The sequence below is a fragment of the Marmota marmota genome, unplaced genomic scaffold (genome assembly GCF_001458135.2).
Source record: "Marmota marmota marmota unplaced genomic scaffold, marMar, whole genome shotgun sequence".
NCBI classification, from domain to species: domain Eukaryota; kingdom Metazoa; phylum Chordata; class Mammalia; order Rodentia; family Sciuridae; genus Marmota; species Marmota marmota.
The window spans coordinates 9,234,785-9,257,095 of NW_026000119.1; the positions used below are offsets into that span (position 1 = coordinate 9,234,785).

Genomic DNA, 22,311 nt, shown 5'->3' on the forward strand with positions numbered 1-22,311 from the left:
GCGCAGGCATTGCTGCTGCTGCTGCTGGTGCCACTAGCCGGGGTCTGGTCATGGGCCTCCGCCTCGTGCCCAGCGCCGCCGCTCTTCAACGTGAGCCTGGACGCCGCCCCAGAGCTGCGCTGGCTGCCGGTGCTGCGGCGCTATGACGCGGACTTGGTGCGCGCGGCGGTGGTGCAAATCATCGGGTGAGCCGCGGGCTCAAGACCTTGTCTTCGGGAACACGGGCGGCTGGGGTCCGAGTGCGGAAAAGCCCAGAGGCTCGCTGCCTTTGAGCTTTCAACCCAGATTATACTCCTCCCCTCCGTCTCCAACGTCTTCCTCTCCTCCTCCTCTAGGACTAGGCTTTGCTCTGGCGCTGAGCAGCATGGGGCGGGCGGGACTATCCGGCGCGGCTGGTTTGACTTTGAAGTTACCAGTGGCACCCCATTCCGGGTCAGGGTGGCGCGCTGTCACTCGGTTACTGAGTAGGGGACGCAATCCCGCCTTCTTTTCAGGCCTTGGGGCTCCCCACGCCTGCCCCATCGGGGATCTTTTTCCCTCTAGGGCGCTGCTGATAGAGCTCTGTGGCTCTAGAGCTGTCAGCTCTGTGGGGAAACAGAGGCACTTAACACCCGCCTCCCCGCACCCATCTGTCTTCTAAGCAGGTCAGACGCTGGTTTTTCGTTTCTAGAGACAGAGTCCCCAAGTGGGCCCTCACGTTGATTGGAAAGGTGATCACGGAGCTGGAGAGCTTCCTTCCCCAACCCTTCACCGACGAGATCCGTGGCATCAGCGACTTCCTGAACCTCAGCCTGGCGGACGGTCTCCTGGTCAACCTGGCCTACGAGTACTCCGCGTGAGTGTCCAATTCTTGGGCGGATTAACTTGAGTTTGCCAGAGACTCCTGCCACAGAGAGGTGTGGTGTCAGTGAGATAAAAAGGGAATGGTGACCGACTACCCAAAACCTGCCGCATTTCCTCTTTGCCTCTGGGGATATCTGAGCAGCAGATTATGAGCTTCTAGAATGAAAGCAACTTTTCTGACTCAACTTTCCCTGTCCCCGAATCCCCTTTTTTTCTCCCCATTTTCAAAACTTTGTTCAAAATATACTTTTCCAGAAAGTTTTTGAAACACATCCCATTCTCCTCTGGAACCTCTAGATGCCTCTGTAACTGTCCAGCTGTACCCAGGTAGTGGGTCATCCTGCACTCACTTGTCCGGCTGCATTTATTCTTTTCATGGCCGGTGATCCAGAGTACTGTTTCAGAGTCTGTTTCCTCCAACGCTGGGGTCTCAAGGAACTTTACTCTATCTAATAAGGCCAAACTTTGATCTGAGCACTGGACATAATAAAGTGTGGAATCAACACTGAAAGCAATATGGAGTGTGTGCTTGATTCCAGGCAAAGTGCAGAGGGACTCCTGTTAGTGGACTCAGTAACAGGTCCTGAAACTGAGAGGTTTGGCTTGGGTTCTGCCTTTAAGACATTGTTTTGTCACCTCATGTAGTAACATTTGGTAGCTCCTTACAGCTTCTGGCTGCCTAAGATGAAAGGGAAAAAAAGTTCTTGGGATAATACAACTTTACTGCACTTGGTATCTTCCCAGAGCAAGTAGAAAGGGTAAGTTAAGAAGTAGGGGGACTACCTTCCTTCCTCTTCTGGAAAGTGCTTTCAGACACACATAAGACAGGTCTGCTAAATTAAAGTGCTTTTAAGTTAAACTAAGTTAATCTTACCATCTCCCTCTCCTACCTCCAACTTTGTTCTCTTCTGGCATATGGCATTCTCAATGAAAAATCACTGACAATTTCCACCCTCTTTTGGAGTTATTGTAGGCAGATTAAGCCAAAAGTTCTAGTAAAAACTTTCTAACTTTTGGTTCTCAGATTAAAGTATTTATTAAATTATCTACAAAAAAAGACACTATTATGCTATATTCCACTAGCATTAAAAAAAGGAAATGTTTTGTTCTCATTTCCGAAGTCAGGCTGTTTGTATCAAAATATTAGCTGCATCTTATGGAGTCTACTGGGTTCCAGACACTTCATGAATACAGCTCCACTGGGAAGATGGTATTTTCTGTTTTGTGATGTAGAAACCAAGTCTCAGAGGGGACAATTTGCTGGAAGTCTGGTGGCTGGTATGTTCCAAAGATGCTGCTAAAAAGCACACCAGTCTCCAGGGCCCTGCAGTGCCTCTTCCAAAGCAGAACTATCTCCTCGCTTGTCCCGTGTGCTCGTGTAGTGCATCATGTAGAGTATTTGGAATGAGATGGAATAATGGTTAGTTTGACAATTTTGAAAGATCACTTTTGAAAAGATTCTGAAACCTTTATTTTAGTTACTTCCCTATTTTATCAGTCCCGTTCCTCTTATAAACCCTTTGCAGGTAAGATTGGAAGCCCTGGAAGGAATTAAAACATCACCAAGTTTCCTTTCTAAATACACCAAAAAAAAAAAAAAAAGAAGAAGAAGAAAAGAAAAAAAATTTAGTAACATTTGTTTTTTTCCTACTTATAAGAGTAATGTATAATCATTATAGGAAATCAGCAATACAGAAAAGTACTAGCTATTATCAGAGAATATGGATAGTGAGATGTTTTAACAAATCTCCTTCTCTTTTACTCAAAATAATTCTCTCCAACCAAGAGTTTTTTAGGATCTTTTTCTCTTGGTAGCTCTGTGCAACAAGCTCTGAGTGGAACAGGAACAGTACCAAGCCCCTAAAAAGCTGACCATTTTCCCAAGGGGACAAAATAAAACATTCATAGAACCAAATGGTTTAGTGCCATTGTACTTGCTCTGAGGAATTCATGGAAAGGAGATGTGAGCTTGGATTAGCTTGCAATAAAGGGTTCAATAGGGGCTGGGGCTGGGGCTTAGCAGTAGAGTGCTCACCTAGCACGTGTGAGGCCCTGGGTTCGATCCTCAGCACCACATAAAAATAAATAAATGAAATCAAGGTATTGTGTCCAACTATAACTAAAAAATAAATATTTTTTAAAAAGTGTTAAATAGAATATATACTGCCAAGCAGAGGAAGAGTCAGAATTCAGAGGGCTAGATGAGCCCAAGATGGTTCGTTTCTGCATGTTTGCAACACCATCCTTGTGTACCAATAGCACAGGTCTAGTAACACTGAATGAACACAGATGACTTATGTCTGGTTGTGTTCTTCAGCTTGAATTGTGAATCCATATTCTTATACAAGGATTATGGCATGTATGTTAGCTATAAGGAAGAAAAACTCTTACTTTGAGGATTTTTTAGTTGTAGATGGACACAATATCTTGATTTTATTCATTTATTTTTATGTGATGCTGGGGATCCAACCCACTGCCTCACACACACTAGGCAAGCGCTTTACCACTGAGCTACAACCCCAGCCCCAAGGATTTGTTTAAAAAAAAAGCAACTCCTTTTCCTTGTTCTTATTTGTCTCACTTATTCATGTTGGACTTTTCCCTTTTCTCAGATTCTGCACCAGCATTGTGGCTCAAGACTCCAGGGGGCACATTTACCACGGTCGGAATCTGGACTATGCTTTTGGAAATATCTTACGCAAGTTGACGGTGAATGTGCAATTCTTAAAGAATGGGCAGGTATGGTCCATACCGTATGATATAGAATTCCAAAACACTTTCTAACTCATGTTAACAGTCATTTGGAGAGCCTGGTATACTAAGTGTATTCTCACTATAAGAAACAAATCAAACCCTTTGGAGAAGCAAAACCAGGAGAAAGATGTACATTAATTGTGCATATAGGAACAAGAGTCATTTATTGTTATTGAGCTTGGATTTGAGGAGGTCAATCATTTTCCCTTAGGGAAGTCTCTTTTGGGGTATGATAAGTTGTCCATCTATTAGGCTAAATCAGCTCTTTCCTCTGCTTTCTCAGGCTGCTTCTGGAATAGGTAAGGGGCCGAGTATTGTAATGGCTAGGAACACCCAGCTTGGGGTCTGATAATCCTGGGTTTGAATCCTGCTTGGGTCATTTCCTCTATGATTTACTCATACCTGTTTTGCAGACTCAGAGACCCAGAGAGGTTAATAACTGCTTTATTGAAATAGTTCTTAAGATTAAATCATGTGGAAGGTGCTTGATAAATAGTGGCCAAATAATGAATGGACTTTCACCTTTCAAGTATAATTTGCCCACATCACTCTTGTATATAATCATTAAAAAAATTATACTTATTTTATTTTCAGCATGGTTTCTTTAAAAACATAATCTAATAGATACTATTGTCACATGACTGTAAAAATTTAGCATTTATCAATGTTAATTGAATATACAAAGGATATCATTCCTATGAAATAATACAACATACAAAAGACAGATTTTTGTCTTTTGGGACAAGGACTGCGTTCTCTTTGTGCTTAGGGATGGATTCAGAAATACTAAAAGCTTGTTTACTAAAAACTCATTTAGTCATCTGCTTTTACAAAGGTAAACTTTTTCTCAGAAAAATTTAAAGATGAAATTTTCTCCTTTCCCAATTTTATTCCTTCACTTTGCTACAATTAACAATTTCAAGTCTAGCTGAAGATATACTTCAAAAACAATTTTGCACAGGAGCAAGTTCTAACATAAATGCAGGAAATTAAAAATATTAATTTATCATTAAATGAAGGGATAACTGTAATTGACAACTTTATGTTTTCTCCATTATTCTACAATGAGCAAACATTTGTGTGCGTGTTTTGCATGGGGATGGAGCCCATGGCCTCATGCATGTGAGGCGAGCACTTTACCATGAGCTTCCCAGATCTTTCTTTATTTTTCCCCCACATTTTTTATTGATACATTATAGTTAACATACTGATGGGATTTGTTGGTACATCATCACACATGCATACAATGTACAATATAACAATATAATTTGACCTATATCACTCCCCATTTTTATTTCATTTTGAAACAGGGTCTTGCTAAGTTGCCCCAGACTAGCCATGAACTTGTTATCCTCCTGCCTCAGCCTCCCAAGTCACTGGGGTACAGGCCTGTGCCACCATGCCTGACTAGAAATATTCTTATAAATAGAGAAAATAATAAATGCAATAAAAATAAACTATTTCAACTGTTCCTCTAAAACTTACCCTAACAATTGTCACTTCATTTGTTTCTGTTTGCCCTGGATCTCCCATGAGAAGCAGTCCCCTGAGGTGGCTTCACTCTCAGATTCTTACTGAATCTAGTCAGTGTACACGTGGGTATTAATTTTTAGCAGAGAATTTGTGGCCAATAAATTATTTTGCCAAATTAAGAACAGGTAATCCACACAACAATTCATTTCTCATTTGTGTTTAGTGTTAATGATTTTAAAAATAGTTTTCTATATCGGACCTCATTTGAACCTCTGAGCAGCCTTGTGAAGCTGGCCCAAGTCAACATTTTCATTTTTATTTTAAGGGGGCTGGGCCTCACAGAGACTAACCTGCCTCAAATCACCTGGTGGAAATGAGGTGTAGGTCTTCAACTCCTAATGGCTTTTTTTTTGGCCAAAATTCAACCTCAGTTAAAATATAAATTAGAGTCCCCTGCTAAGGGTTTTTTCATTTTAACTGACTTGGCAAAGACAATTGGGAAGTACAAACATTTAGAAATAAAGGCCAATTTGCAGAGCTGCCTGATAAAATATCTTACAACATCATGTATAACTTGAAACTACAATGTGATTTTGATTTTTAGGAACTTTAATTTCTCAACCCTTCAAGAGTGACAGTAGTGTGAGGGCCAGTGTGTCATGTGAATGGAGTGACTGTATACTTACATGTTTTGTTTTTCATATAATTATTAAAAGGCCTTTAGTAGTAACATAAGCTTACTCCCGTTTCATGGCTGTGAATGGAGATGGGGGAAGTCACAGAAGGCTCTCAGATAGTCCCAGCAACTCGAGAGGCTGAGTCAGGAGGATTGAAAGGTCAAAACCAGCCTCAGCAATATCGAGGCGCCAAGCAACTCAGTGAGACCCTGACTCTAAATAAAATACAAAATATATAAAATAGGGCTGGGGATGTGGCTCAGTGGTCGAGTTCCCCTGAGTTCAATACCTGGTACCAAAAAAAAAAAAAAAAAAAACAAAGGCCACTTGTAATTTAGCTACTTTACCCTGTGTTTACAGCCAGAGGAGGTGAAGATAAATAATTCAGTGAAAAAGGTTGTTAATTAAAGATTAAGCTTTCTAAACAAAAAGATTAACCTAGGCCCAATTTATTTCTCAAAATATAAAGATACAAGTTAACCCTTGGACAGTATGAGCTAAGCACTGTTCAAAGTACTTCCTTGAAAAATAAAATCTGGTATTGGAAATAACTGCTAGACTTTGACTTTTTTCCTGGGGTATTATAGTGGTATGTTTTGATCACCAGAGCTTAATTTAAAGTGGGGTGATTCATATCACATAGGATGATCATAAGGGTTAAATGAAAGATATGTAAGATAACTTTTTTTTTTTAATTTTTTATTGTTGGCTGTTCAAAACATTACATAGTTCTTGATATATCATATTTCACACTTTGATTCAAGTGGGTTATGAGCTCCCATTTTTACCCCATATACAGATTGCAGAATCACATCAGTTACACATCCATTGATTTACATATTGCCATACTAGTGTCTGTTGTGTTCTGCTGCCTTTCCTATCCTCTACTATCCCCCCTCCCCTCCCCTCCCCTCCCCTCAATGTAAGATAACTTTTTAAATATTTAAAATTTAAATGTGATTCTTATTGGTGAGCAGTCCCACTTGTTTCCTCTGACTTCACAGAGCTTATCAAATGTGTGAGATTGATCTCTTGTAACCAAGTCAAAACAAGTTTTTAAATCAAACACCATTTTTGACGTCTGGAATGAGGCTTATTTGTGCATGGATTTCCTAAAATAAGATTTATGGGATTATAAAAGAACCCAGTTATATTGAAATACAGTTATTTCAGTATTATATGTTTAAACACATTAAGTAGTAAGATTTAGCAGTGAGTTTAATAACTACCATAATTTCAGAGCAGTGACAACTGAAGGAGGCAGCATTTCAAGTTATCTACAACCACCATGGTGCATGTGAAAATAGCTGCCATTTCTACTGGGGACAAAATCACCACACCATTGTCACTGCTTGGTTTGTCATATGCATTCATGATAGAGGGAGTTAACTTTCAGTTAGAGGTTAGTGAAAATAAAGATGTACCTTTTTTCCCATCCAATCGTTCCATTGAATTCTATTCATGGATCCCCAAGGTTAAGAACCCCTGTTCTAGAAGGCTATTTTAGAGTCTTTAGAGTCTTATTCTGTTAGGAAAAAAAAATCCAGGAAATTATGGGACAAAACAATTGATTTCAATGTATGTTTTGTTGGAACAGTAAAATGATACCTTGTCTCTCGATTTCAGGTTGCATTCACAGGAACCACTTTTATTGGCTACGTAGGATTATGGACTGGTCAGAGTCCACACAAGTTTACAGTTTCTGGTGATGAACGAGGTAATCAAACTCTGAGCATCTCCCACCCTATCCCTGTTCAGTTCTAGCCAGGTATTTCCTTTGCTCAACAGAATATGTGGGAGAACATCTACCACATGATAGGGACCTTCATCCTAGTGACAGGAGAGGGATGGTAGGCTTGGAAGCAATGAAGATGATCTCAGGGAGTGGTAAGCACTACAAAAAAAGCAGAACAGGAGGACAGGGAGAGTGCAGGACAGCCAGGGGAGGCCCCTCCAGGGGATCCCCAGCCAGTTCTACAGAAGCTGCTACCCTCGCCTTCCTGTAAATCTCTCTCTACCCAGCACTAGAACGATCACGTGGTCACCCTGTTTAAAACCCACTGTAACTCAGGAAGACACATGATTTCACTTACATGTGGAATCTAAAACAGAGAGAATATCTGCATATTTTTACTCACTAGAAGAACATTGAACTTACAGAAGAAAGGAGAATGGTGGTTACCAGAGGCTGGAAGTAGGGATGGGGAAAGGAGAAATGTTGGTCAAAGGGTACAGAGTCTCACCTAGGAGGAATAAATTCTGGTGGTCTGGGGTCACCTGGTGTCTATGGCTAATAATAATGTACTGTATATTTCAAAATGGCTAAGAGTAGATTTTAAACAGTCTCACCACAAAGAAATAATAAGGATATGAGGTGATGGATATGCTAATTAGCCTAATTGGCTCATTCCACCATGTGTGCAGGTATTAAAACATCACATGGTAGCCACACAGGTGGCACAAGCCTGTAATCCCAGCACCTCGGGAGGCTGAGGCAGGAGGACCATGAGTTCAAAGCCAGCCTCAGCAATTTAGCAGGTCCTAAGCAATTCAGAAAGACCCTGTCTCTAAATAAAACACAAAAAGAGCTGGGGATGTGACTCAGTGGTTGAGTGCCCCTGGGTTCAATCTCTGGTACCAAAAACAAACAAACAAACAAACAAAAAACCCAAAAAACCTACATTGTACTCTATACATAAATACAATTATTATTCATCAATTAAAATAACAATACAAAATTTTAAATGTCACCCCCAAAAAACTCTGCAATGGATTTTCCATTTCACTTAAAACAAACTCAAGGTCCTGATTCTCACCCCAGAACCCTACTTGATCACCTCCTGCACCTTGTTGTATTCCTCTCTCCCTTGCCCTTCCTCTGCCTGCACCTCACTGGCCTTCTTTCTCTTCCTGAAGTCTGCCCTGACACTACGCCTTCTGTCTGCCCACCTATAATCCCAGTCACTGGGATTACAGGTGTGGCCCTTTGCCCAATTTTGAATTGAGGTGTTTTTGTTTTTGATTATTATTGTTGAGTTCTCTATATGTTCTGGCTATTAACTACTTATCAGATATCTATATGTAAATATTCCCTCCCACTCTATTATTTTCACTCTGTTATTATCTTTTAGTGCACAAAATTATTAAGTTTTTATGAAGTCTAATTTGTCAATTTTTTTCTTTTGCTTCCACTGCTTATTTCTTGCATGATTTTTTTAAAAATAAATACCCTACAGAGACTTTTAAAGGAAAATAATTTGGGGAATGACTGAAAATATGTATGTTTTTTAAAAAATGTAAGCCCAAATCAAACTTAAAGTTCTTAGAGATATATGTTATAAAGATAAAAGTTCTATACATTCTTCCCAATATTTACTGAGCCGCTTTCCTTAAAAGATACATGATTTAATTTTGCCTGGAATAATTAATACAGTGTTTTCTTTTGCCATAATTATCCTTGTATCCAGGTACCAAAAATTCTACTTTCAACACTTGAGAGAATATCTGCATATTTTTACTCACTAGAAGAACATCTATGTTTATTGTATGTATGTGTACACACATAGGCATATGTATATGATGTTCTTATGTCACTATGAAATTCAGACTTAATTTTTGAAAACTGCGTACCAGTAAATCACTTTTTCTCAGCCAGCCTTTCTCTTCCATCAGCTTGTAAAATGGGAATGAAACAAAACAAAACAAAACAAAAATTGTTGTTGTTGTTGCAGTATTGGGAATTGAACTCAGGGACGCTTTGCCACTGGTCTACACCCTGAGTCCTTTTTATTTTTTGTTCTGAGACAGGGTCTCTAAGTTACCCAGGCTAGCCTTAAACTAGTAATCCTGATACCCCAGAGTAGTTGGAATGTCAGGTGTACACTACCACTCCTGGTAGAAATTAACAAAATTTAAGAAAAAAAACATTTTCATGGTGTTTGAGTAACAAACTTATTGTTTCTTCTTCACCTCGGCAGATAAAGGCTGGTGGTGGGAGAATATGATCGCTGCCCTTTTTGAGAGATACTCTCCAGTCAGCTGGCTTATCCGCACTGTGAGTATATTTATTGTTGAGCCCACCTCACACTAACTTCATCTTCTAGACCACTGTGTTCTTGTTGCGATGTTCTATGTCACTTAGAGATACTGCTTTTAATGTAAAAAGGTGCTGAAAAGAATCAGAACTTAAATGTTTGCAAACTGCACTTAAACCTTTCAATAATAAGTATCAAAGGTAAACAAAGCCAGGCCCTAATTAAAGTAGCAATTAGAGATTTTAATCAGTAATATACTACAATTAGAATAAGGACTTGGATTTGAGCAGAGGTGGTTGGCTATTTTAAAGGAAGAATGAGGGAGTAGAAAAGGAGTTGAATGGAGGCTTAGTAGAGTCAGGGAAGGGAAAAATTCTGAGTGGAAAGGAGGGGTTGCCCATGTGAAACCCATCTGAGTTTGCTAACTGGACTTATGGAAGTTGAGCTCCTATCCTCCCACTAAGGCTGGGAGATAGAGTACTATTTTCAGATGTTGGCTGGAATGAATTCTTTTGATGACCTTGAGTGTTCTCAGGCCAGCAGAGAGGGTCATCTTAGGGATACAGCCTTGTACAAAATGGCTAGTGTTTGTACTTCTTGATCGGTCAAAGTTAGGGCAAGTACAAGAGGACTCAGAGGAGCCCAGCTAGAGTTTGTTCAGGAGAGAATCTTTATCATAGGCTAGAATTTTGCACAATATAAGAGATTAATTTAGGTTCTTCTGTGGGTATAGATATATACACTCCTTTTAGAATCTCCTTTACAAATATCTGAATTAATGAATCAAATGCATTAGAATTTAGCTTCACATACCACTAAAGGAACATATGCTTTATACAAGTCTATTAAATGAGTAGCTTCCAGGCCATATAAACTTTATTTTGACTATAGAAAGCCCACTTTAGGGAGCACATCTCTGGTATCAGGATCTGGCCCTGTCCAGCTTTACCTTTCTGACCTTTTCTCACTTTGCTCTAAATCATCTGCCCACTGCCTGCCTCTCCTTGACCTCTCGCATTTCTCTTCAACTTGTTGCAGGAGCACTCCCTAAAGATGCTGTAAAACTATGCATTCATCACAAATGAACTTCTCTTCTTCCCTTCCAGCCCCCCTTATTGTGTGTTAGCATCCGCATAACAGAGAAAACATTTGGCCTTTGGTTTTTTGGGGGATTGGCTTATTTCACTTAGCATGATAGTCTCCAGTTCCATCCATTTCCTGGCAAATGCCATAATTTCATTCTTCTTTATGGCTGAGTAATATTATTTTGTATATATATATACATATATATCACATTTTTCTTTATTGATTCATCTGTTGAAGGGCACCTAGGTTGGTTCCACAGTTTAGCTATTGTGAATTGGGCTGTTACAAACATTGTTGTGACCATGTCATTATAGTATGCTGATTTTAAGTCCTTTAGGTATATGCTCAGGAGTGGAATAACTGGGTCAAATGGTGATTCCATTCCAAGTTTTCTGAGGAATCTCCATACTGCTTTCCAGAGTGGTTGCACCAATTTTCAGTCCCACCAGCAATGGATGTTCACTCTTATACTTTCATGTATCACCCTCTCAGGGCCTGGCACATGATGCCTGATACCCCCCACCCTCTCACCCCGGCCTTCCTTTGAAATATCCATGGAAGCCTCCATAGTTCTGTAACTCTTGTATTCTGCATTCCCACAAAACCAGAATTAAGTGGAAAATGCCAACGTTTGCTGTCAGCAAGAGCAATAGCCAGGCTTTCATGGACCACAGCTACAGTGGCCTCTAAGTGCTTGGATGACTGAGCATGGTGAAATGAATTCTGGGGAAACAACATCATACATAGGCAGTCCTAAAAGAGGAGGGCATCCTCTGTGCTTTCTTCTCAAAGCAAAGTATTTCACATGAGATTTTACTTTTACACCCTTGAGTCTACTATGGGTGGGGGTCTGGCCAGTTGTTGAGATGTCTTCAAAGCAAGGCATCTTTTCTGTTGTCTCTATGCCTATTGCATGGCTTAAGCTTAATGGTGCTAATATCTCCAGCAACCACAACTCCCTGGGCCCCAATTTTACATGTGCTTTTTTGGTCAAGCTAAATTTTTTTTCAAATCTTTCTGTTCCGCTTCTTGCTTCTGATTCAGACTTTATACCTGGCTAAAAGCCACTGCCTGGATGCTGTGTTGCCTTGAAATTTCCTCCAACAGATTAATTAGTCCATCACCTTTAAATTCAGTTCATACAAAATCTCACAGCATGTACAAAATGAGAAAAGTTCTTTGCCGGGATGTAATAAAAATGGCCTCTAGCTCAATTCTCAACAAAGTTCTCATTCTCATCTGAAACCTTGTGACTACAGTCTTTACTCTCTGCATTTATTTCAGACTTCTGATCTTCTGAACTCACACCAGGATTGTTCATTAAGCTCAGCTTACAATATTCTAGGGCTTCTCTAGCCTGTATTGCCAAACTTTTCCAAATGCCTCTCCATTCCAAAGGCCAGGTATAGAAACAGCACCAACCCCACTTCTCGGAGTTCATTTCTGTTTTAGTCAGTTTTTCATTGCTGAACCAAAATACCCAACAAAAACAAGTCAGAGCCTTTATAATTCAACCACTTCCCCAAATCCTCGCCTCTGAACACTTTCATTGTGGACCACACCTTCAACACACGAGCCTTTGGGGGATACTTCATATCCAAACCTATTTCCTCCATTTCCTGAAATAGATTCCCCATTTCTTCCATTTCCTGAAATAGATAAGGCACTTGTTTTCTTTGACTTTGTCACTTGAGTGAAATAAGTCACTAAATATGCCTTCACTATTTCTTATTGATGTTCTTTTGCATTGTTCACACAGAGCTCTCTGTAAGAAGCAACGCATTGTTTAATAATAGTTGGGTGATGATATAGTTGGGTGTTTGATATAATCAAACAAATATCCCATCACTCCAACTACCTCACTTTGTCATTTTTCTGAGTTCAGAACAAACCAATGGAAATCAAAATACCCCTCACAGCAGTACGTATAAGACAAGGAATAATCTACAAAATCCTGCCATGAGGTTTATGATTTATGGGTGCTGAAGGATGGAACATTTGCAGATACCAATATTTTGAATTATTCTTTTTATTTTATTTTATTTCTGGTACCGGGGATTGAACTTGGGGCACTCAACCACTGAGTCACATCCGTAGCCCTATTTTGTATTTTATTTAGAGATAGCGTCTCACTGAGTTGTTAGCACCTTGCCATTGCTGAGGCTGGCTTTGAACTTGTGATTCTCCTGTCCTGTCTTAGTCTCTGGAACTGCCACCACACCCGACTTTGAATTGTTCTTTTATTTGACCCTATCCCCACCCAAACCCTTAACAGTGTGTCTTGACAATATTCAAGATGAGTTAGCCTAAAATGTACTACTCTCAAAAAGTTAATTATGAAGGTGCAGGTAGAAAGAACAGGCCTTCTACTGTAGAATGTTCCTGAGCAGATCAGCTCAGAAGGAGCACCCATGGAAGCTGAGGATTTTGAAAGATTCCCTTGACTGCCCATGCCATAGAACTTTGGAAGTCTTCATGGACCCTCAGGGGTGTCAGAACAGCAGTTAAGCTCTCCATTCATATGTATTCTTTTATCTCAAGCCTTTGCTAATAAATCCATTGAACTAGAACTTTCTACCCCACTCCCTGTCCTCTTTCTGCAACCACCACTTTCATAATTGAGTTCAGCTCCTGTGATGCTTCCATGGGAAGCCATTTCTACTGCCCTGGGAGAGGATGGGCCCCCTGCTATGACTTCTGCCACTTTGCCTTCTCCAGTGCTAACACTTACTATTCTGTGTCCCCATTGCCTGGTTGACTTTTCTGTCTTCCTTGGAAATTTGGGAAGAAAAAGAACCAGGTCACTCATATACACTGCTCCAGCCTGGCTCCTGCACAGTGCCTAGCCACCAGTAGGTACTCAAGAAGTGCCCTTGAAAGAACAAATGAAGGGAGAAACACAAGGCATCTGTTGAGACTGAGATCTGCCTGGAAAGCACCTAGCTTGTGTTTGGTTAACCCGGTGTGGGACCTGCAACAGTTTTGTCCTTTCATGAGGAATTCTTGCTGATTTTGGCCCCCACTGCAGCTGAGGTTTCTTCCATCTCAGGAAGATAAGTTAGAGTAGTTCTATGGCTCAATATATCAGGTGAAAGTGCTTTGGATCATTTTTGTTCATCATTGGGGGTGGACCATTCCCTTGGATGATGTTGCCTATGCTGGTTTGTCTTTTTGTTCAGACACTGAGTGAGTCGGAAAACTTTGAAGCAGCCGTTTACAAGTTGGCCAAGACTCCCCTCATTGCTGATGTCTATTACATCGTTGGTGGCACATCCCCCCAGGAGGGAGTAGTCATCACCAGGAACAGAGGTGGCCCAGAAGACATTTGGCCTCTAGATCCTTTGAATGGAGAGTGAGTAGAATTAAAGACTCTGGTCATTTTGTATCAAATCTTTCTTTTTAATTTGGTGAAACTGAGGTATTTTTATTTTTTAATATTTCTTCTATAATTATATCTCAACAACCTTGGATAAGACAAGATGATGTGCTCTGTTGTAGGTGGTTCCGAGTTGAGACAAATTATGACCACTGGAAGCCAGCACCCAAGAGAGATGACCGGAGGTAGCCTTCCATATGCTTTCTGGTTGGCCATGTTTTTTTTGTGGTCAAGAGAATATCCCTTTCCTACCACAGGGACTGGAGAGACCTACAGGTGTTGTCCCCTCCTAGAGAGCATACTCCCCCCCTCACCAGTGTCTTGACCAGGGTGGGGAGTACAGTGTGTGGAGGAGAGTCATGGTGAGGGCCTTTTGGAAGTTGCTGGGGTTGGAAAGGATGAAGTTGGCCCTGGCCTAATGGCTAGAACCCCTGAAGCTCACCACCAACCTCTTTGTGTGGCCTCTTGGATCTTTGTTCACCCATCAGTAAATGAAAGGACAAGGCCAGACTCATGAACTTCAGTGTAATTGGGGTTTTTATTGTCCCTTCTAATTGTGAAAATTCTATCACTCATTGTGGCTGCAAAGAACAGATGACTGTATACTTCACTTGCCTTTACTATCCCAAATTTGGTAGCAAAAATTTAATTCTGAAACTTCCTTGAGCACAGGAGCCAACAGGACCGACAGCTGAATGAGTCCCATCATGGTGGTGTGAGCCAACGCAGCTAATATGCTTGGGGGCCACAGTCTGTTTTGACATAGGGGAGATAATGAGACAGAGCCCTGGATGTGTAAAAGAGAATAACAGCTGATGGGATTCAGAGTTTCCTAAAGTACCTAGTGACCTTTGACGGTTGTCCTTGCAGAACACCTGCCATCAAAGCCCTTAATGCTACAGGACCAGAAAACCTCAACCTGGAGACACTTTTCAAGGTAAGTTGTGTCCTGATGTCCAGTTTACCCAGGATGTTTGGTGAAAAAAGAAATTCTCTGAAATCAAACAAATGTAGTAGATGAAAAAGTTATAGTAACAGTTCTACCTAGTTAAAAACTTTTTAAAAAGTTACATGACATTTATTGAGCTTTTTTCTGTATAGGCTAAAATTCCACCTTCACCTAAGTTTTTTATTCACATTAAAAGTAAACAGACATAGTTGTAATATATGTTTATTGTTTAAAAGAAAAAAAAGAGCAAGGATTAAAAGGTTTATAACTATAGCCTTGAGATACACTAAAGGGTTAAACGGTTATATTTTTTCTATAGATATTCTACACGTATTTCTTCTACCTTTTCATGTTTTTGTAATTTTTTTTTCTGTGCAGGTTTTGTCAGTGGTTCCAGTTTATAACAAGTAAGTTAAGCACATCTGTTCATCTGTCATCTCAGAACAGTGACTTCACTCACCCACTGTGGCTTCCCAGGCATGTGAGGGCTCCTGGGATCAGACACCATAGGTGTTGTCAGTTCAGCAGTGGACAGAACGGTCTCCACTCTCAGGGGACTAACATTCTGCGTGGGGAGTGGGGTAGATAAACAAATACACCACAAGTCAGGTGAGAAATTCATGCCGAAAACTAAAGGTGAGGAGGACAGAAGATGGAGAAAGAGGAAGGCAGTGACATCTTCACCCTGATTCAGTCTGTTAGCTGTGGGCAGTTTTCACTGGCGATGAGCTCCTTAACATCACTTTGTTAGAACTAGATTTTTAGCACCTTTGGTGTTCTTTATCTTCCTGGAAGTTTCCACTACCTCCACCCCCATGTTGTTCCTCATTCCACACCCAATTTAGTAAGAATAGTTCCTTTAGCCTGCACCCTTGAGGGTAGCATTGTGTGAGCTGTGGTTTCTCTGGACTATAGTTCAGGATTTTATTCACACTTTTTGGGCAAAGCTCTAGGCCACGATTAGCTCTTAGCTCAATTTGAGAGGCAGCTGCACCAAATCTGTTGGGGGAAACTGTGAAGGTCCATTGTCACCACCACTGCAAAGCTGAATAGGCCATCAACCCCCTCCTTATCATCCCCATTAGGGGAACACTGAGGAAGGGGACTCACCCCTAACTGCCTTATTCACACCCAAGACTACCTCTTTAGGAATGCAGGCACCTTCTTATGCTTAGTGGGGCAGAACTGAACTTATTAAAATAAATGAGGAAGTACCTGCAAGCAAAGATAGTTATCTCCTTCCTTTACTTCAATAAACTCCAAACAGCATTTCCTACTTTCTCATCTCTGCTTTCTCCACAGCAATAATATCAAACTGTATTCTTCAAGAAATAACAAGTAAAACTTTAAACATCCAGTAGAAGCCAGGTGTTGTGGCACGTATCTGTAATCCCAGATACTAAGGAGGCTGAGGCAAGAGGATCCCAAGTTTGAGACCAGCCTGGACAATTTAGCAATATGGAAGGGCACTTGCTTAGCACATGTGAGGCCCTGGGTTTAATCCCCACTATTGCAAAACAAAACAAAACAAACAAAACAATCAAATACCCTATAGATTTTTTTTCTTTGCATTTGTATCTGGGTGCTTTTAAGAATCCTGAGTATAAAGATATTCTCAAAACTGTTATTTTGCACCATAATAGAAATCTATCTCCAAAATACCTCTTTGGAAGTCTTTTCATTGAGTATGGCCTGATACAAAGATTGACACGAATTTATTTCATAATTTTCTAATAGCCAACATAGAAAACAAATTAATCAGTATTCTACCAACATTATGTAGCCATTTAAAATTTTGAAGGCTATTCAAAGCATAGACTATTTAAATAAATATAGTAATGAGTTATTACAAAACTAATTTTAAAAATATAGTCATTACTTATGTAACTATTTTAAAAACTATAAGAACATAGAAATAGTTTCTTAACCCTTTAATTTATTTTTATTATTTATTTATTTGTTTATTTTTTGGTACCAGGGATTGAACCCAGTGGCTCTTAACCACTGAGCCACATCCCCAACCCTTTTTATTTTTTATTTTGAGAAAAGGTCTCACTAAGTTGCTTAGGGCCTCACTAAGTTGCTGAGATTGTCTTCGAACTTATGATCCTCCTGCCTCAGTCTCCTGAGCTGCTGGGATTACAGGCATGCGCCACAGTGCCTGGCCTTTCCTTTAATTTCTTTTTATTCTTAAATTTTTAAAATTTTTTGGTACTGGGGATTGAACCCAATGGCACTTTACCACTGAGCTATAACCCAAGTCTGTCTTTATTTTTTAATTTGAGACTCTTGCTAAGTAGCTGAGGCTGGCCTTAAACTGGGATCCTATAGCCTCACCTTCCCCAGTCACTAGGATTACAGGCAAGTGCCAACACACCCAGCAACTCCTCATTTTAAAAATAAATATTGTAACAAATAAGCTATTTGGATAAAGAACCACCCCCAATACCCCCAATGATCTGTTTATAAATTAGTTCTTTGGGGTAGGGGAGAAAAACAAATAATTTCCCTGACTTTTAGCATCTGTCCATTTCCTATTGTAAATACAGATAAAGTATCCCTTATTCAACATGCCTGGGACCAAAAGTGTTTCAGATTTCAAGTGTTTTCTGTTTTGAAATATTTGCATGGACTTGACCAGTGGAACATTTCTAATCTGAAAATATGAAACATTCCAAAATCCAAAACTTTTTGAGGGCCGATGTAGTGCTCAAAATGTTTTGGATTTCAAAGCATTTTATATTTTGGATTTTGGATGCTCATCCTGTACTTTCACCATGGCTGATTTGAAGCTTTCAATTGGTTCATGAATTACCTATATATTTGACAGTTGCTCTCACTAGCCTGTAGGAGCCAGCTGTAACACTTTATTGGCTGTTTCCCTCCCACTAGGATATAATTTTGCCATTCTAATATTCATTTTAAAAATAGGGTTTAAAAACTCGGCTTGGGGCTAGGGATGTGGCTCAAATAGTAACGTGCTCACCTGGCATGCGTGCGGCGCTGGGTTCAATCCTCAACACCACATAAAAATAAAATAAAGATGTTATGTCCACCGAAAACTGAAAATAAATATTAAAAACATTCTCTCTCTCTCTCTCTCTCTGTCTCTTTTAAAAAAAAAACAAAAAACAAAAAACTGGGCATGGTGTACATGCATGTAGCCCTAGATGCTAGGGAGGCTGAGACAGGAGAATCCTTTGAGCCAAGGATTTTGAGGCCAACCTCGGCAACTTAGGGAGACCCTGTCTCAAAAAATTAAAGGGGATGGGGATATAGTTCAGTGGTAGAGCGCTTGCCCAGCATGTGAGAGACCCTGGGTTGGACTCCCAGCATTACAAAATAGGGGTTAAAAACTATCTTAGTGTGCTTACAGTTTTTGAAAGTAATTACATAAATGATTACTTTATTTTAAATTAGTTTTATAATTAAGCATTTAGTATATTTATTTTAATAAAAGAAAGCAATTTCTATGCTTTGAATATCCCTCATATTTTTAAATGCTGCACGATGGCTAATTGTATACATTATAATGAAATTAATCTTTCTCCACTTACTAGTTTTTCCTCCATTAAAACTAAAATAAACATATATGTATCTCACACACCCGCTACTTTTGGATTTTTTGAATTATTTCCATTGGCTGAATTCCCAGAAGTAGGGTTACTGAGTTACAGGCTCTGACTATTTAAATCGTTTCTGAAATGTTTGTCAAAATAAAATTGTTAGAAGTTATAAGTGGTTTACTGAGTAACATTTTTCTCTATTGTGTAATCAAAAACCCAAGAGGCAATTTAAATTTAAATTTAAATGACAGTCCTCACTGAACCAGAATGAACGCAGCATTCTAACTGTCAGGCCCTTTTCATGTAATGATTAACCCCATCTGGGCTTGTTGAGTGTGTGAGGTCAGTAGAAATGTCAGAACATACCAGATTAGCTCTATGTTGCCCCCTTGTGTCGTACTCAAAAGTTAAGCCTGCTGGCAACAGAATGTTCTCTGTGGCCATCAGCAGAGAAAGCATTAATATAGAGAGGGAGACCTGGGTGTCGTGGTGCACACCTGAAATCTCAGCTACTCTGTCTGAGGCGGGAGGTTTGCAAGTTCAAGGCCAGCCTGTGCAATTTAGTGGTACCTTGTCTCAAAATTTGAAAAAATAAAAAAGGACTAGGGATGTAGCTCCATCCTGAGGGTAGTGGTAGGGAAGTGATAGAGAATAGACCTATGACTAAAGTAAGCAAGCATCTGAAGTCCTGTTCAGAGGACCCCTGATACCCTTAGTCAAGCTTTAAGCATGCTCACAGTGCTGTCTTCAGCTGGCTGTGTGATTCAGCTGTGGTGCTCAGTGCCTCTAATTCTGCCTGTTCCTGAACAACCCAGTTCCAGTTGCTTTGACCATGTGCCCCAGCTGCTCTCTAACACAAGCAATGGAGGAAGGGAGTGAAGGAATGGGCCTTAGCATGGGTGCACATGTGTTTGTGTTGTTCTCTTGCTTTGCAGAATGTGGAATAAATGACATTGTACTTTTTTCCCCTTAGTTCTGGGCAAGAGGGGCATCTACCTTGATCCCTGAGATTTTGAGGCTGTACTCTGGCCATCCTCTGGATGTGATCCTCCCATATAAGGAATATGCTGGGTCAGGTGTCCATCCAGAATCTGCCCCAGGATTTCCTGAAAAGCCCCAAGCCCATTTCTGGGGTCCAGGTATCCTCTTTCCTGGAAGCTGTCTCCTGATGGTGGTGAGCAGCCATTGTGGACACCCTGTCCTTATAGGGGCCAAGAAATGGCTGCTTACTGGGGGATATGAATGAAGCTTAGATGTCTGAGGTGTCATATATGTACAAGAAAGTCCCCTTGTGGGGTAAGAAAGAGCCAGGGTCAGGGCCAAAGGCTGGCTGGCTCTCACTGCCATAGCAATGGAGCTTTAATGAATCTGAGAATTTTACATTCATCTTGGTCTTCCACAGTGTGGTCAAAGAAAGAGGAAAGAACATTTTGACCTTTTGATTTATATATTTTAAAACATTCTGACATATATGAACCTCTATTTGTATTCTTGTCCCAGATTTCAGTGTTAGGGAAGGGCTTGATATTTTTTTCCCTGTCTTTAGAATATTAGAGGAAATGATGTCTATATAAAAATTCCTCTTGTTATTTCAGCTATACAGTTTATACTACAGTAATGAGTGCTGCCAACCCAGAAAAGTACAAAACGAGCATCAGAAACTTGAGCTGAACGTGAGTAAGCTGAAGAGTGAATTTGTCCATGCTTTGAAAGAATTGTCATAGCTTGTTGATATTGGGGTGGGATGAGAGGTGGGTATGTGCTGGTATTTCTCACGAAAGATGGTGATACTTAAGATTTATATGTACATAGTATTTTCTGACAAGCATTTGGCATATGATTGACATCATTGGGTATTTTATTTTGAATTGTTTGAATTGAATGAAACTGAAATCTTCCAATGCCCTGTGCCTCTTTACCTATAAATATACCCTGTTCTCAGGACAAGGTATTATCTCTTCACACACACAGAGGAGTACATATCTGGGAAGACTAATGTGTCCCCAGAATAATAGTGAGGCACAACACCTTCCATAGCATTGGAAGACAGATTCTGAAGGCAAAGGACACTTCCAGAATTTATTCCAGGTACTGGTGAGTCCATAGGTAAGGAGAAGGACATTAAGGAGAAGCAAGAGTCTCCCTCCTGCTACCCCTGAAATCAAACCAGGACAGTGCCATTCTAATTGCAAGAATCATCTGGAGTTTGTAAACCTGGCCTGATGTTTTGGTCACTGTTTTATCTTGGGAATGTTCAAAATCACTGTTTGAATTAAATGCATTTATTTTTTTCTTCTATTACAGATTTTTTTAAAAAATGAAATTCTTGAAGAGCTGCACTTAAAAAAGGACAAAGTGGAAGTATTTTATTATTTTATGAACAATACAGACTCCTTCCTCATTATACTTTTCAACCTTATGAAATGGGGGTCAGGCGTCACTTCGGTGGCATTTTGATGGAATGGGTAATAGCATTGTTTTGCATTCTCTTCCCTTCCTCGTCATCTTGATTTTTTTTTTTAAGCTTCTACTCTGGCTTTACTCCCAGCTTCTCATGATTCTGTTATCATACCTCTGCTTATCCCCTAAAGAAGTCAGCTAGAAATACCTCTTTGTTCATTATGAAGTGCTTTTAGAAGAGCCCAGTTAAAAATTTCTTCTAAGGCTTAAATAGGTCAGTTGTAGAACTGTACATGCATGAGGGCCCAGATTCTATCTCTAATACCACACACACACACACACACAGGCAGAAGGATTTCTTCTAAAAAAAAAATGGAGAGCTCTATTTTGAATAGAGCCTGTTTGAAGGTGTGTTCATGGGACCTTTGGTTGTATATTTCCATGTGATGGGATTCTCACTTTTTATATTTCTTTTTTTTTTTTAGTTTAGTNTTTTTTTTTTTTTTTTTTTTTTTTTTTTTTTTTTTTTTTTTAGTATTCTTCATTTCACTTTCTTTAATTAAAAATTATGCCAGAATACTTTTTATATTTCTAATGTTTTTTACTTCAACCAGTGGACCTTCTTTTTTTCTAAATAATTTCTTACCACTTTTTGAGGGGAGTATGAAATCAAGTCATTTTTAATAGTTACTTATTATTTGTTAATAAAATATTGAAAGAGATGTTGGCAAGGAGAATAAAACTGTTTTTCAAGATACCAAGTGTTGTGTCCTCTGTGCTTTCTTACCCCTGGGGTCAAAGGGATCTAAACAGCTGTTCTGAGAAGCAGCTCTCCTAGTTGTGATGTTGTTTACAAGTTTCAGGATTTAAGGGAGTGAACAGCTGTTTTGTAGAATTTGACTCCCCCTATTCCCCCCCCCCCCACCATGTACATGAAAGAAACTTCTTTGAGGATGAAGTCACAGAAGATTAAAATCATGAACAGAGGAATTTTGACTGGATATTCTTGTTTAGTGTTTTAGCCAAATGAAGGAAGATAAATGTCTAGAAGGAAGTGTTACCTGGTCACAGAGGACCTCTACCCCTCTGCATGGCACACCTATCCAGTGGCCTGGAATAGTCATGGTTCTTCTTGGATAGTGTTATTCAATTT

General features: G+C 39.9%; 1 protein-coding gene across 1 annotated transcript in view; it reads left to right on the forward strand.

Moving 5' to 3' along the window:
• The window catches only part of Naaa (N-acylethanolamine acid amidase), a 22,329-nt gene extending 410 nt beyond the window's left edge, over positions 1-21,919 (forward strand). Inside the window, exons 2-12 of the mRNA XM_048784834.1 lie at positions 7-185; positions 671-835; positions 3,456-3,582; positions 7,374-7,464; positions 9,725-9,801; positions 14,047-14,219; positions 14,366-14,428; positions 15,114-15,180; positions 15,571-15,599; positions 20,354-20,431; positions 21,063-21,919. Of these exons, the coding sequence (XP_048640791.1) occupies positions 7-185; positions 671-835; positions 3,456-3,582; positions 7,374-7,464; positions 9,725-9,801; positions 14,047-14,219; positions 14,366-14,428; positions 15,114-15,180; positions 15,571-15,599; positions 20,354-20,429 (1,047 nt within the window). The 3' untranslated portion in view covers positions 20,430-20,431; positions 21,063-21,919. The remainder of the gene's footprint in view (positions 1-6; positions 186-670; positions 836-3,455; positions 3,583-7,373; positions 7,465-9,724; positions 9,802-14,046; positions 14,220-14,365; positions 14,429-15,113; positions 15,181-15,570; positions 15,600-20,353; positions 20,432-21,062) is intronic.
• The last annotated feature ends 392 nt before the right edge of the window (positions 21,920-22,311 follow it).